At 43.4% G+C, this 14882-nt stretch overlaps 1 protein-coding gene across 3 annotated transcripts in view; it reads right to left on the bottom strand.

The window, feature by feature from the left end:
* strn (striatin, calmodulin binding protein) overlaps positions 1 to 14882 on the bottom strand; it is a 92824-nt gene that overhangs the window by 8612 nt on the left and 69330 nt on the right. For 2 of the 3 annotated variants that reach the window (XM_042302013.1, XM_042302012.1), the window contains exons 5-10: positions 10552 to 10722; positions 10101 to 10236; positions 7474 to 7627; positions 4772 to 4882; positions 2757 to 2900; positions 2327 to 2463 (exon numbers count right to left, since the gene is read on the bottom strand). In XM_042302013.1, the coding sequence (XP_042157947.1) occupies positions 2327 to 2463; positions 2757 to 2900; positions 4772 to 4882; positions 7474 to 7627; positions 10101 to 10236; positions 10552 to 10722 (853 nt within the window). The remainder of the gene's footprint in view (positions 1 to 2326; positions 2464 to 2756; positions 2901 to 4771; positions 4883 to 7473; positions 7628 to 10100; positions 10237 to 10551; positions 10723 to 14882) is intronic. The other variant, XM_024442973.2, reaches the window with a different exon arrangement.

Below are 14882 nucleotides of genomic sequence, written 5' to 3' on the forward strand. Positions count from 1 at the left end.
CAATATGACACTCAGTCTCTTCAACCACAACCTCAATCTGCATGCTAGCTCTCCACAGCAATACAACCGCAGTTCACTTCACATTCAATTGATCTGGAGTGTGTATGTGCACGTATGTGCCTGTGTCTCTGTGTGCCTGAGTGTGAGTGTGTCAATAAAAGTGAAAGTCAAAGCCCATGCCAATCAGACTAGCCTGTTTAAATATTGACATTTTGAAAGCTTTGAAAAATAGTTTGGACCTTTAGATAAATACAGTTCATTCAGAAAGTATTCAAACCCCTTGACTTTTTCCACAAAAATATCACATTCACATAAGTATTCAGACCCTTTACTCAGTACTTTGTTGAAGCATCTTTGTCAGCAATTACAGCCTTGAGTCTTCTTGGGTACGACGCTACAAGCTTGGCACACCTGTATTTGGGTATTTTCTGCAGATCCTCTCAAGCTCTGTCAGGTTGGATGGGGAGCATCGCTGCACAGCTATTTTCAGGTCTCTCCAGAGATGTTTGATCAGGTTCAAGTCCGGGCTCTGGCTGGGCCACTCAAGACCATTGAGACTCGTCTCGAAGCCACTCCTGTGTTGTCTTGGCTGCGTGTTTAGGCTCGGTGTCCTGTTGGAAGGTGAACCTGAGCGCTCTGGAGTAGGTTATCAAGTATCTCTCTGTCATTTCCCTCGATGTTGACTAGTCTCCCAGTCCCTGCTGCATGATGCAAAAATGTCTAAAAACCTGTTTTTGCTTTGTCATTATGGGGTATTGTGTGTAGATTGGGATTTTTTATTTATTTAATCCATTTTAGAATAACGTAACAAAATGTGGAAAAGGTCAAGGGGTCTGAATACTTTCCGAAGGCACTGTATATGCCTTTCTACTTAGTGTTCTAGTTTAGAAGCTCAAAGTCTCTAAATCTAGCCAATCAATTTATCTTTTTCTACATGGAAATGTGAAGCAGTAGATATTTGCTGCCCCGAGGGACCTAAGTGCTGAAAGAGTTGTCCATGGGGCTCCACAGGCTTTAGGTCATGTAGATAAATAGCTAATTTACCTGGGTGCGAACACGCCATATTTATATATACAGCAGAAAATGTCATTTGTGAATGCTGCTGCCCGCTGTTTGGTGGTGGTGCCCTTTGATCTGATTAGCTGAATGTTGTACTGTCTGTCAAAAGATTGCCAAGTCCGTGCCGCCTGTTTTCCTTCATTTTGTTATGATTGCGGTGGTCATCACAACCTCTCCCTCAACGTGATCAAGATAAAAGGAGATGATTGTGGTCTACAGGAAAAGGAGGACCGAGCACGCCACCATTCTCATCTACGGGGCTGTAGTGGAACAGATTGAGAGCTTCAAGTTCCTTGGTGTCGACATCACCAACAAACAAACAAACAAACATGGTCCAGACACACCAAGACAGTCGTGAAGAGGGAATGACAAAACCTATTCCCCCACAAGAGACTGAAAATATTTGGCATGGGTCCTCAGATGCTCAACAGCTGCACCATCGAAAGCATCCTGACTGGTTGCATCACTGCTTGGTATGGCAACTGCTCGGCCTCCGACCGCAAGGCACTACAAAGGGTAGTGCGTATGGCCCAGTATGTCACCAAGCTTCCTGCCATCCAGGACCTCTATACCAGGCGGCGTCAGAATAAGGCCCTAAAATTGTCAAAGACTCCAGCCACGCTAGTAATAGACTGTTCTCTCTGCTACTGCAGGGCAAGCGGTACACAAGCACCAAGTCTAGGTCCAAGAGGCTTCTAAACAGCTTCTACCCCCAAGCCATAAGACTCCTGAACATCAAATCAAATGGCTACCCAGACTGCTACTCTCTGTTTATTATCTATGCATAGTCACTTTAATAACTCTACCTACATGTACATTTTACCTGAATTACCTCGACTAACCAGTGCCCCTGCACATGGACTTTGTACCGGTAACCCCCTGTATATAACCTCGCTATTGTTATTTTACTGCTGTTCTTTAATTATTTGTTACTTTTATTTCCAATTTTTTTAAAAGGTATTTTCTAAAAACTGCATTGTTGTAAGTATTTGGCGCATGTGACAAATAAAATTTGATATGTAAATAAAATTCCCTTTGGGACAATAAAGTGTTGTTTATGTCATAATAAAGGTTTTCATTAATTTATTCATTCACTGCTAGCTGCCTTGCCATTGCATCTGGCAGTGGTTGGTGCCCAGTGTAAGGAAGGACTAATGCAACTCAAATTGTAGACCAGGCTGTTGGCTTTCTTGGCCACGCCCCCCTTACTCCCCCTCACCCTCTCTTCCTTCCTTATCCTCCCTTCCCTGCAGATGTAGGTACTCACGTCGTAGGCCAGGCTGTCTGCCTCATTGGCCACAGTGAGGCCCGCCAGCTCGCCCAGGCCCAGCTCGCTCTCCGCCGCCTCGTCTGGCCCCATAATGAACGACTTCCCTGACGTGGGCGGAAACGTCATGGCCTCCACTGGGATGGATGGACGGACAGTGAGATAGATGGACAGACCAGACAAAATAGGCAGATGGACAGAGCCAGACAAACAAATTAGACAGATACCAGAAAAGTAGGGAAAAATTAACAGACGGACAAACAGAAGTCAAAAACACTAAACGACTGCTACTGGTATTTGGGCCGATTAGATATTGTTGTGTAAAATTGTCAATTTGTAAATTAAATTATTTACAGTCAATTGTGTATATTTGGAAATTGTGCACTCTGTAAATTCAAACCCTTTGGGGACAATTAAGCTCTCGTCTTACCTTCCTCAGGGTGGCCCACTTCGTGCTCGTTGAGCCTGGGGACGCTGGGCCGGGATGGCGGTGTCACGGGGGGCTGCATGGAGGGGAGGTCCTCGGCGTCTCGCAGGTTGGCCAGCATATCCTGCAGTTTGGACCGGTTAGGCCCTGGGAGGAGGAGGAAGATGAGAAGAGGATCATGGAGAAGGAGTAGAGACAGAGAAGGAAAGGAGAGGGAGGAAGGAGGAGGAAGAGGAGAAGTAGCAGTATACAGAGAGGATCAGGAAGGAAAAGAGTCAAAGAAAGAAAGGAGAGGGATAAGGAAGAAGAGAAGAGGAGAATGGAAGGTCATCTTAGAGTAGAAGGGCACGCAATCCTCATCTTAAATACCTTTGGGCAGGGGTCACTGGCTCTTTGGAGTTACTGGGTGCACAGGGTTTTGTACCAGCCCAGCACTACAAATCGGTTTCAAATAATACACATTTTTCAGTCTGAACCATAATTAGTTGAATCAGATGCATTAGTGCTGGTCTGGAACAAAAGACTGCACTCCAAGTAGCTCGGAGTTGGAGACCCATGCTGGAAGGCTGATTGAAAAAAAATCAAAAATCAAAAAGTGATGCAGAGAATGGACAAGATAACAGGGCCCGTATTCATAAAGCATCACAAAGTAGCAGTGCTGATTAAGGATCAGTTTAGCTTTTTAGATAATCATTTATATGATTTTATGGACAGGGGGAACCTGATACTAGCTCAGCGCTGCTACTCAGGGGCGGCAGATAGCCTAGTGGCTAGAATGTTGGGCCAGTAACTGAAATGTTGCTAGATCGAATCCCCGAGCTGACAAGGTAAAAATCTGTTGTTCTGCCCCTGAACAAGGCAGTTACTCCACTGTTCCTAGGCCGTCATTGAAAATAAGAATTTGTTCTTAACTGACTTGCCTAGTTAAATAAAGGGACTTTAAAAAAATATATTTGTATTTATTTAAATACTCAGAAACTTTATAAGATTGAAGCCACAAATAAGCAGATTGAAGAGCAGATCCATGGCTGATGCTTGGCGAAAGACGACTTCGTAGCTTGAACATAGAAATAACTCATAGAACAACAAAAGCTTAAGTTGGGAGGAAAGGAGAGCGTTAAGTCACTGACACCGGCATACTTTCAGAGAAAATAAGAAGTTGGAATGTTTGAAAAATACAGAGACAGAAAAAAAGGAACCAGCACACATACAAAGACACAGGTGTAGCTGATAACCTATGGCATAATAAAGACAGGTACAAACACGACGAAGCGGGATGGAATGTCTCAAGTGTAGGATGGTGCAACCATAGACATAGAATTACTAGAAGGGGCACGCCCATTCAAGACAATGAGGCCATAATGGGTAAGCCATTTCACTCATACTGAGTGTACCCGTGAGGGTGCAGTCAAATTGCTGTGGTCTGATGGGCTATGCCCTTTTTAGTAATTATATTTCTATGGACGCAACTTAAAACAGCAACAGCGAGAGGGTTAGGAATGCAGCACAGTGCACTTTTCTTTTAGTGAATGTGGTTATAGTGATTGATCACTTACAAGAGTGATCAAATTGTCCTGCGCGGTTCTGAGCACTGTGAGGAGAGGCAGTGATTGCAATCCCATTAAAATGTTAACATACAAACATGTACGCGCGGAACCACACAGAGGCACAGACACAAACATGGAGAAGGTGGTACTAGATGGCCGAAATAGAGCGCCAAAAACGAAGCGATGGGAGGGATAGTGTATCTAACGTGCTTAACGTGTCTGTTAAATATAATTTTTGCATGTTATAGTTGACCTCAGAGAGAGAGACAGAGAGAGACAGAGAGAGACAGAGAGAGACAGAGAGAGAGAGAGAGACAGAGAGAGAGACAGAGAGAGAGACAGAGACAGAGAGAGACAGAGAGAGACAGAGAGAGAGAGAGAGAGACAGAGAGAGAGAGAGAAGCTCTTATCACCAGGACAAGGAGAAAGAAAGCAATGGCGAGAAAGAAAGGGGAGGCCTGACAGACTTACTCTTCACCCCCTTTTTGCCCTTGCGCTCCTTCCTGTACTGCTCCTTGAGTTGGGCTATGAGGCCCTGGTCCACATCCCAGGCCTCGGGCATGGGGCACTGCTCTTCCTTCTCTACACCCGAAGGAAGGGGTAGGGGGAAGGGGGGCAGAAACCGAGAAGCCGGTCAGTGTCCAGAACTTTCTATTGAACCAGACCAAACGAAACTCAAATCCAAAGTGTTATGAAATTAAAAGGTGGTTCAAGTGAAGATGGCCTCTTTAATCCTAATATATGTATATATAGCCTGTAAAATGTATTGCAGAGACACTTGCCTACAACCCCCCCCAAGTGTATTAACCCTATTGGAGCAGTGGTTAGCGGGTTTGCCTACGGGCAGGGAGATCTGGGTTTGAGACCGGCAATGTATTATTGCATTATTGCCATTTGCTGCAGTATGTAAAAAAAAGTGTGTGATGGAAATTCTTCCTGTAATACTCCCCCACCCCACCCCACCACCGACAGCCCCAAGTTTATGTTTTCTACAGGCCTTCGGGCCTCTCTCAAAGCACATATAGGGGGTGGTGATGTCAACCTATAGGGGTCAGTCAGGAAGAGAATCGGTCAAATTCTCCTCATATGACAACAGACAGGGATGGAACAGGAGAATAGTCATGCCTGAGGGTTACCATCGCTGCGCCACTCGATATGGAAACACAAATGCACAAAACTGCCATTAAACAAAGGATTGGGTGGGGGGTGGGGGGGGGGGGGTTGTAGTAAAGAGCCAGATTGGCTTCCGACAAAAAAGATACAGCTGACATCAAATGCTGAATTTGATAGCCGGCAGCAATCCTGATTTTTTTTTGCGTTAATATATTCAAAAATATTCATGTCAAAGAAAGCTGTGTCCAGCCAAATAAGGTGACAACAAAGCATATGGTGAACAGCCGGCATGCCTCACTCAGTCTCTGCAAGGCTTTGTCCTTTGTGCCGCACCGTCAACAACAGCATTACATGCTAATGTTAAGACAATGCAAATAACATTCAATACACGGCCCCCCCCCCCCAAAAAAAATGCAACGACATTCAACAATACTCCATCATGTTTTGAAATGTTCTATATATCAAAAGCAGCAACCATGTAGGTTTTATAATGTGAGCTGGCTAAAGAACTAAAAACACAACATATAATGTATTTCAACAAAAAATGTCAAATTATGTGGGGGACCTGTATCTATACCTATAAGCATATCACTATTCCTAATTTCAGATGCAGGCATGATCATACATGGTCCATAGGGCTCAGATCAAAAATAGTGTACCATATAGAGAATAGGGTGCCATTAGGACATACCCTCTTCTTCTTTTGCACCCCAGTTTCTCTACTTGCAAATCATCATCTGCATAACTATCACTCCAGTATTAATGCTAATTTGTAATTATTTTCCCCTCTATGGCCTATTTATTGCCTACCTCCCTACATTTGCATACACTGTAATAGATCTTTCTAATTTTCTTTTCTGTTGTGTTATTGACTGTACATTTGTTTGTGTAACTCGGTGTTGTTGTCGTTTGTCGCACTGCTTTGCTTTTTGGCTAGTATATATATATATATCTGTAGTGGCAGTGTGTGGGATCAAGTGGAGGAGATGAACACTTGAGAGCACAGAGCTGCTGATGACAACTCTGTTTCATAACTGATCAGCGAAGCGCCTCGCTGCCGCTTGACCTTTCAATTACCATCCATCCATCTAGCCGTCCTTTGCTGTGTGTTCAGCTCATGGCTTCAATTATGGTTAACAGAGGAAATACAAACAACTCAGTTTCGCATGCAAGCTGACCTAATTATCCCAATAACACAAGAATAGTTTTTCAAAAAAAGATTTTGTCACCATTATTTACATTATTACCATTATAATATTGAATTATAGTATTTATAAAATTAACTGGATTGTCAACATCTAGTCAGTGGGTCAATGCATCACAGACAATTGGTCATTTGTTGTGGCTGTGTTCTAATGTCTACACTAGCATATTACTTAGTAATATTGGAAGATCGCCTATGCCTTCAACTGGATCCCTCTGGCTTCCTCTGTCACACAACCAGCGACGCCACATCATCTGTTCCTCTTTGGATGTGCAACTCAACTGACTGCTGCCTGACCTGTGACAAGCGGACTCAGTGATTGCGTGGGAATGCCCTTGGTCATTGAGTGGAGATAAACACAAGGTAATGCTAGGTGATGGGAGTGAAGGGGCTCCCTGTTAGCTAAAGGGGATAATGGAGCCACAGTAGCCAGGTGGCCAGCTGTGTCTTTGTGTGAAGACTAGGACAGAGAATACAGGGTTCTGTGTGAGTGGGCGATTGAGGGATGGGTAGGTCCCCTCAGTGGGGACTGTTCTGTGGAGCTAGAGCAGGAAACTGAGTTACACTCAATGTTCTCTTGACCCAACTGTCCCTGCTATGGCCCCCTCGTCCTCCGTTTGGTCTACTGTCCTCTTTCCATGGCCCTCCTGTCCCTTTTGTGCTCTCGTGTCCTGAGAATAAATGCCAGTCCCCACTTACTTGCACACTATAGTCCTACTATGGCCAACATTTCCCCTTCACTGTTGACTAGGCCTACTAATAGACCCACTGCCCCCAATAAGTTACTTTGGCCCACATGTAAACGTTACCATTCTAGTTTGAGTGTTCATCAAACAACCAACCAAGCCACCCTCACCCCAGTCTCCTCTGTCTTCGGCACTCCGGACATCGGGCGAGCCGTCCATCTCATCTGGGCTGGCCAGGAAGTCAAAGCCCTTCAGGGCCTCCTCCGTATCCTGGTCGTCACTCATGTCCGAGGATGAGGACGAAGACGTCTTCTTCCTCACCATCTGTGGAAGACAGAGAGGGTTGAAGAGACGGAGAGGGGGTCTGAGTGACTGAATGAGTTGAGTGAAAGTGTAGGTCTGAATGAGTAGGGTGTCCAATCAAAAACGGGTCAAAAACGAAGGAAATTGCATTGCATAAACTAGGCTGGATTCTGAGCAAGAATTAAGGCTACAGGCTACCTAACAAGCTCACTTTCCCGTTGAACTTGTCATCATATTTCTTCAATCCGCAGGACAAAAAAACAATATATACAGTTGAAGTCGGAAGTTTACATACACCTTAGCCAAATACATTTAAACTCAGTTTCACAATTCCTGACATTAAATCCTAGTAAAAATTCCCTGACTTAGGTCAGTTAGGATCACCACTTTATTTTAAGAATGTGAAATGTCAGAATAATAGAGATAATGATTTATTTCAGCTTTTATTTCTTTCATCACATTCCCAGTGAGTCAGAAGTTTACATACACTCAATTAGTATTTGTTAGCATTGCCTTTAAATTGTTTAACTTGGGTCAAATGTTTTGGGTATCCTTCCACAAACATCCCACAATAAATTGGGTGAATTTTGGCCCATTCCTCCTGACAGAGCTGGTGTAACTGAGTCAGGTTTGTATGCCTCCTTGCTCGCACACGCTTTTTCAGATCTGCCCACAAATTTTCTATGGGATTGAGGTCAGGGCTTTGTGATGGCCACTCCAATACCTTGACTTTTTTGTCCTTTTGTTGCCATTTTGCCACAACTTTGGAAGTATGCTTGTCCATTTGGAAGACCCATTTGCGACCAAGTTTTAACTTCCTGACTCATGTCTTAAGATGTTGCTTCAATATATCCACATAATTTTCCATCCTCATGATGCCATCCATTTTGTGAAGTGCACCAGTCCCACCTGCAGCAAAGCACCCCCACAACATGATGCTACCACACCCGTGCTTCACGGTTGGGATGGTGTTCTTCAGCTTGCAAGCATCCCCCTTTTTCCTCCAAACATAATGATGGTCATTATGACCAAACAGTTCTATTTTGTTTCATCAGACCAGAAGACATTTCTACAAAATGTCCCCATGTGCAGTTGCAAACTGTAGTCTGGCTTTTTTATGGCTGTTTTGGAGCAGTGGCTTCTTCCTTGCTGGGCAGCCTTTCAGGTTATGGCGATATAAGACTTGTTTTACTGTGGATATAGATACTTTTGTACCCGTTTCCACCAGCATCTTCACAAGATCCTTTGCTGTTGTTCTGGGATTGATTTGCACTTTTCGCACCACAGTATGTTCATCTCCAGGAGACAGAAAGCATCTCCTTCCTGAGCGGTGTGACGGCTGCGTGGTCCCATGGTGTTTATACTTGCATACTATTGTTTGTGCAGATGAACATGGTACCTTCAGGCATTTGGAAATTGCTCCCAAGGATAAACCAGACTTGTGGAGGTCTACAATTTTTTTTCCAGAGGTCTTAGCTGATTTCTTTTGATTTTCCCATGATGTCAAGCAAAGATGCACTGAGTTTGAAGGTAGGCCTTGAAATACATCCACAGGTACCTCCAGTTGACTCAAATTATGTAAATTAGCCTATCAGAAGCATCTAAAGCCATGAAAAATTACTTGTGTCATGCACAAAGTAGATGTTCTAACCGACTTACCAAAATTATAGCTTGTTAACAAGAAATGTGTTGTGTGGTTGAAAATCTAGTGTTAATGACTCCAACCTAAGTGTATTTAAACTTCCGACTTCAACTGTAGGTAAGATGTATATCGATTTTGAGACAAGACATGTAGTATTTTCATATTGTAATATACGCTTTCATATTCATTTAAAATTCCTGTTCCTGTTTAAAGATTTCTCACAAAAACTAGCTTCTCTGAAATGTCAATGGAGCTTATACCAAGCCTTTTCTTTTAAAAGCCTTTTACATTTAATTCAGCTCGTGTCATGGTAACTTCGCTTTTTGTAACCCACAGAAAGAACTTAGGAGATGACAACCACAAAATGTAAAATCCTCAAAAGATAAGAGAAACCTGTACCACTATGTCAACACTGATTGGTGCTTATTATCGCATGTATTCGGATACGAACTCTAACTTTTTGAATAGAATGTTAATATGTTAGAGGAAGACCCACTGAATGATTCAGAACATGAATCATATTTGTCTTGGTAAAATGTATTTTGCAACATAAGTGAAATTGTATCACTTAATTTCATCACCACTCTAGAATGAAGCACAAGGAATGAGCCAACATGGCTTGTGACTGCTACTGGTTCTCCTTGACTGTTATTGCTGCCTGTCGCTAATTCAATAGGGTTCCAGCTGTTACTCTATTGTTGTAGCCATTGCTAATGATATTGCTAATGGCTAATTAGAATTGCCCCACAAAGAAGCCCAAGTCACATCATGAATGTGTGTGTGTGTGTGTGTGTGTGTGTATAAGAGTGTGTGTGTGTGTGTGTATAAGAGTGTTTGTATCTCCTTGCTTACAGTGGCCAAGTTCATAATGGTCTTGTCCCTCCCTTCGCTGTCTTCATCGTCTTCCTCGTCGCTAAACTCGGCGGCGGCGCTTTCTATGAACTTGAAGGCCTCAAGGACTGTGGCAGAGTCAGACATGTCAGGTTTACTGATGGAGAGAACAGAGAGAAAGTGAGACAGATGTTAGTGAGAACACAAAAACAATGCAGGACTTCTACACTTGTAGTTTCTTACTGGATTTCCTTGAAGAATGCTAGTTATCCATTAGTGATAGCATTAGCAATGGCTACGTCAATAGCATTAGCTACAACAATAGCATTAGCTACATCAGTAATAGCTACAACAACAGCATTAGCAATAGATATAACAATAGCATTAGCATTAGTGATAGCAATACATTTAGGCCAACTACAACAACAGCATTTAGCAATAACAACAGCAATAGTCATTAGCAGTTGCTCACCTGATCATGCCGCTGTCCTTCAGCAAAGATGGCTCAGTGCCGTTCACCATGGGTTCCGGTTTCCTGTCCGACGGCCTCTCTCCGGAGTCTCCAGCCAGGCCCAGCAGTGCTCTGACCCTCTGGGACTTCACATCCAAGATGGTGTCCGTGTAGCCCACCTCCTGAAGGTACCTGGAGGAGTGGAGAAAGTAAGGCCCGACTGAATGTTACGGGAGATTGGCTAATAATTTGGAGATTTTGTGCGTAGAGGGATAACTGTCTTTAAGCACTGATCTAGGACCAGCTCTAAATCCTAAGTGCAACTTCCATCTACTCTAGTTTTCACATAAGATTGCAGAAGCGACATGACTATATTATATATTAGTCATATTTTTACAACTGCTTATGATATATGGTGTGTCACGCTAATCACTGTGAACTAGGTTTCAAAACAGACGATGAGAGTCAAGATTAAAGGGATAAAATTACACTTGAAAGTGTTTCTAAAACTATTTTCATTAACATTTAAGTAGAGTTATTTGGAGTTAACTGTATTTAAAGTGGAGTTCCTGGTGTGTTAGTCAGACGGAATAGAGCAGGACATTGACCATTTCAGGAGCAAGATGTACTGGATTAGACAACAAAGACAAAATCCTGGTGAACAAAAAGTTCTGTTAAAGGCAAACAAACTAGAACTAATCAATATGGCCTACTTTATTGGATACAATTTCTGAAGAAAACAAACATGTTCCTTTATATACCATAGTGTCCAAAGAAAGCAATTGACTGAAAAACTATTCCCCTCCGAGCAGGAAAAAAAATCAGTTTTCCGTCACTGCACAACAAGTGAATGAAACAGTATTGGATAATGGAACCAATTAAAACCACACATGAATAGAATCTTAAGCCAACTTACAAACAACAACTTAATAAGATCAAATGCAAAATGTCATTAAAGCTCTCCAAAATCACAACATACCTCACTTGGTAGGTAAAACCGAAATCAAGATGACACCCTTCTATCCTGATTCCTTCAAGACGCGCTTAAGTTTTGATGCTGATGCTCCAAGGTCGGAGGTTTTGATTAAACAGCGTCTTGTGCAAGCTTTAACAGAACGAGGGAAGGGGGGGAGAGGAGAAAAAAAGTTCCTCTCCGTCTCTTGCTGTACCAGCCACTTCAGTTGCAGGAGCCCTGAATGCCCCGACACAATCCTCCATTCATGGGCTAACACCAGCTCTGTCTCGGACACTGTGCTTCGTTACACAGACGCACACCAGGGACAATACACACACACACAACACACACACTTCCTCTCAATGAGACGCTGCATTCACATTCCTTCATCCAAGCACGTCATCCAAGGATAATACAATTTAGTGCCCAGATTTATTGCTTGATCTATTTTGGCAATAAGCACATATTCTTGCTAACAGAAGGCCTTAAATGCTGTAGGTATTGGAGCTATGTGCAAAACTGCTCATAACATGCACAGAGGAACGCAAATTAGCCAATACCTCGTATTTAATATTAAAACAAGTTTAAAATCAATTGTTGAGAAAACGTCAAATATTTTAGTGACAGAAGTCAAGAATACGTGTAACAATAAATGCTGGACTCTGATCAAGTGTCTGAACTTTACTATATTTAGTATATTTTATTCTTTTAACTGTCTTTAGACTAGCTGCACTCCATTATTCTCTGCTCTGCCCTCTTCCCATCGCTCTTCTCTATTTCCCCCCCTATTCTTTCTCTCTTCTCTCTGTCAGGTAAGGTTCAGTGAGTTCATGGTTCTGATGGGGGGAGTGAGGGACCCTGTCCCTTGAGTGGTTCAGTGCCTGCCTGTAGCTGTCGCTCATGTCACTGTTTGCAACACACACAAGCAGACAGATACAACATACACACAAAGATATATACACACACATCCTCTCTCTTATCCCATTTGAGGGCTTGGTTGCCATTTTGACACACATGGACTGACACACACACAGATTTGATATATAATACATATATATGATCTCTCTTTTGAAGAACATATCAAGACCATTTCAAGGACAGCTTTTTTCCATCTACGTAACATTGCAAAAATCAGAAACTTTCTGTCCAAAAATTATGCAGAAAAATGAATCCATGCTTTTGTCACTTCTAGGTTAGACTACTGCAATGCTCTACTTTCCGGCTACCCGGATAAAGCACTAAATAAACTTCAGTTGGTGCTAAATACGGCTGCTAGAATCCTGACTAGAACCAAAAAATTTGATCATATTACTCCAGTGCTAGCCTCTCTACACTGGCTTCCTGTCAAAGCAAGGGCTGATTTCAAGGTTTTACTGCTAACCTACAAAGCATTACATGGGCTTGCTCCTACCTATCTCTCTGATTTGGTCCTGCCGTACATACCTACACGTACGCTACGGTCACAAGACGCAGGCCTCCTAATTGTCCCTAGAATTTCTAAGCAAACAGCTGGAGGCAGGGCTTTCTCCTATAGAGCTCCATTTTTATGGAACGGTCTGCCTACCCATGTTAGAGACGCAAACTCGGTCTCAACCTTTAAGTCTTTACTGAAGACTCATCTCTTCAGTGGGTCATATGATTGAGTGTAGTCTGGCCCAGGAGTGGGAAGGTGAACGGAAAGGCTCTGGAGCAACGAACCACCCTTGCTGTCTCTGCCTGGCCAGTTCCCCTCTTTCCACTGGGATTCTCTGCCTCTAACCCTATTACAGGGGCTGAGTCACTGGCTTACTGGGGCTCTCTCATGCCATCCCTGGAAGGGGTGCGTTACCTGAGTGGGTTGATTCACTGTTGTGGTCATCCTGTCTGGGTTGGCGCCCCCCCTTGGGTTGTGCCATGGCGGAGATCTTTGTGGGCTATACTCAGCCTTGTCTCAGGATGGCAAGTTGGCGGTTGAAGATATCCCTCTAGTGGTGTGGGGGCTGTGCTTTGGCAAAGTGGGTGGGGTTATATCCTTCCTGTTTGGCCCTGTCCGGGTGTGTCCTCGGATGGGGCCACAGTGTCTCCTGACCCCTCCCGTCTCAGCCTCCAGTATTTATGCTGCAGTAGTTTGTGTCGGGGGGCTATGGTCAGTTTGTTATATCTGGAGTACTTCTCCTGTCCTATTCAGTGTCCTGTGTGAATCTAAGTGTGCGTTCTCTAATTCTCTCCTTCTCTCTTTCTTTCTCTCTCTCTCAGGACCTGAGCCCTAGGACCATGCCCCAGGACTACCTGACATGATGACACCTTGCTGTCCACAGTCCACCTGGCCGTGCTGCTGCTCCAGTTTCAACTGTTCTGCCTTATTATTATTCGACCATGCTGGTCATTTATGAACATTTGAATATCTTGGCCTTGTTCTGTTATAATCTCCACCCGGCACAGGCAGAAGAGGACTGGCCACCCCACATATGCTCTCTCTAATTCTCTCTTTCTTTCTCTCTCTCGGAGGACCTGAGCTCTAGGACCATGCCCCAGGACTACCTGACATGATGACTCCTTGCTGTCCCCAGTCCATCTGACCGTGCTGCTTCTCCAGTTTCAACTGTTCTGCCTTATTATTATACGACCATGCTGGTCATTTATGAACATTTGAACATCTTGGCCATGTTCTGTTATAATCTCTACCCGGCACAGCCAGAAGAGGACTGGCCACCCCACATAGCCTGGTTCCGCTCTAGGTTTCTTCCTAGGTTTTGGCCTTTCTAGGGAGTTTTTCCTAGCCACCGTGCTTCTACACCTGCATTGCTTGCTGTTTGGGGTTTTAGGCTGGGTTTCTGTACAGCACTTTGAGATATCAGCTTATGTACGAAGGGCTATATAAATAAATTTGATTTGATATATATAATACATATATAATACACATATATAAATAATACACATATATATAATACACACACACACACAGGGAAAAAGGATTTAGTCAACCACCAATTGTGCAAGTTCTCCCACTTAAAAAGATGAGAGGCCTGTAATTTTCATCATAGGTACACTTCAACTATGACAGATAAAACCAGAAAAAGAAAATCCAGAAAATCACATTGTAGGATTTTTAATGAATTTATTTGCACATTATGGTGGAAAATAAGTATTTGGTCACCTACAAACAAGCAAGATTTCTGACTCTCACAGACCTGTAACTTCTTCTTTAAGAGGCTCCTCTGTCCTCCACTCGTTACCCTTATTAATGGCACCTGTTTGAACTTGTTATCAGTATAAAAGACAACCTCAAACAGTCACACTCCAAACTCCACTATGGCCAAGACCAAAGAGCTCTCAAAGGACACCAGAAACTAAATTGTAGACCTGCACCAGGCTGGGAAGACTAAACCTGCAATAGGGTAAGTAGCTTGGTTTGACG

This window comes from Oncorhynchus tshawytscha, linkage group LG02, assembly GCF_018296145.1.
Source record: "Oncorhynchus tshawytscha isolate Ot180627B linkage group LG02, Otsh_v2.0, whole genome shotgun sequence".
In the NCBI taxonomy this organism is placed as follows: domain Eukaryota; kingdom Metazoa; phylum Chordata; class Actinopteri; order Salmoniformes; family Salmonidae; genus Oncorhynchus; species Oncorhynchus tshawytscha.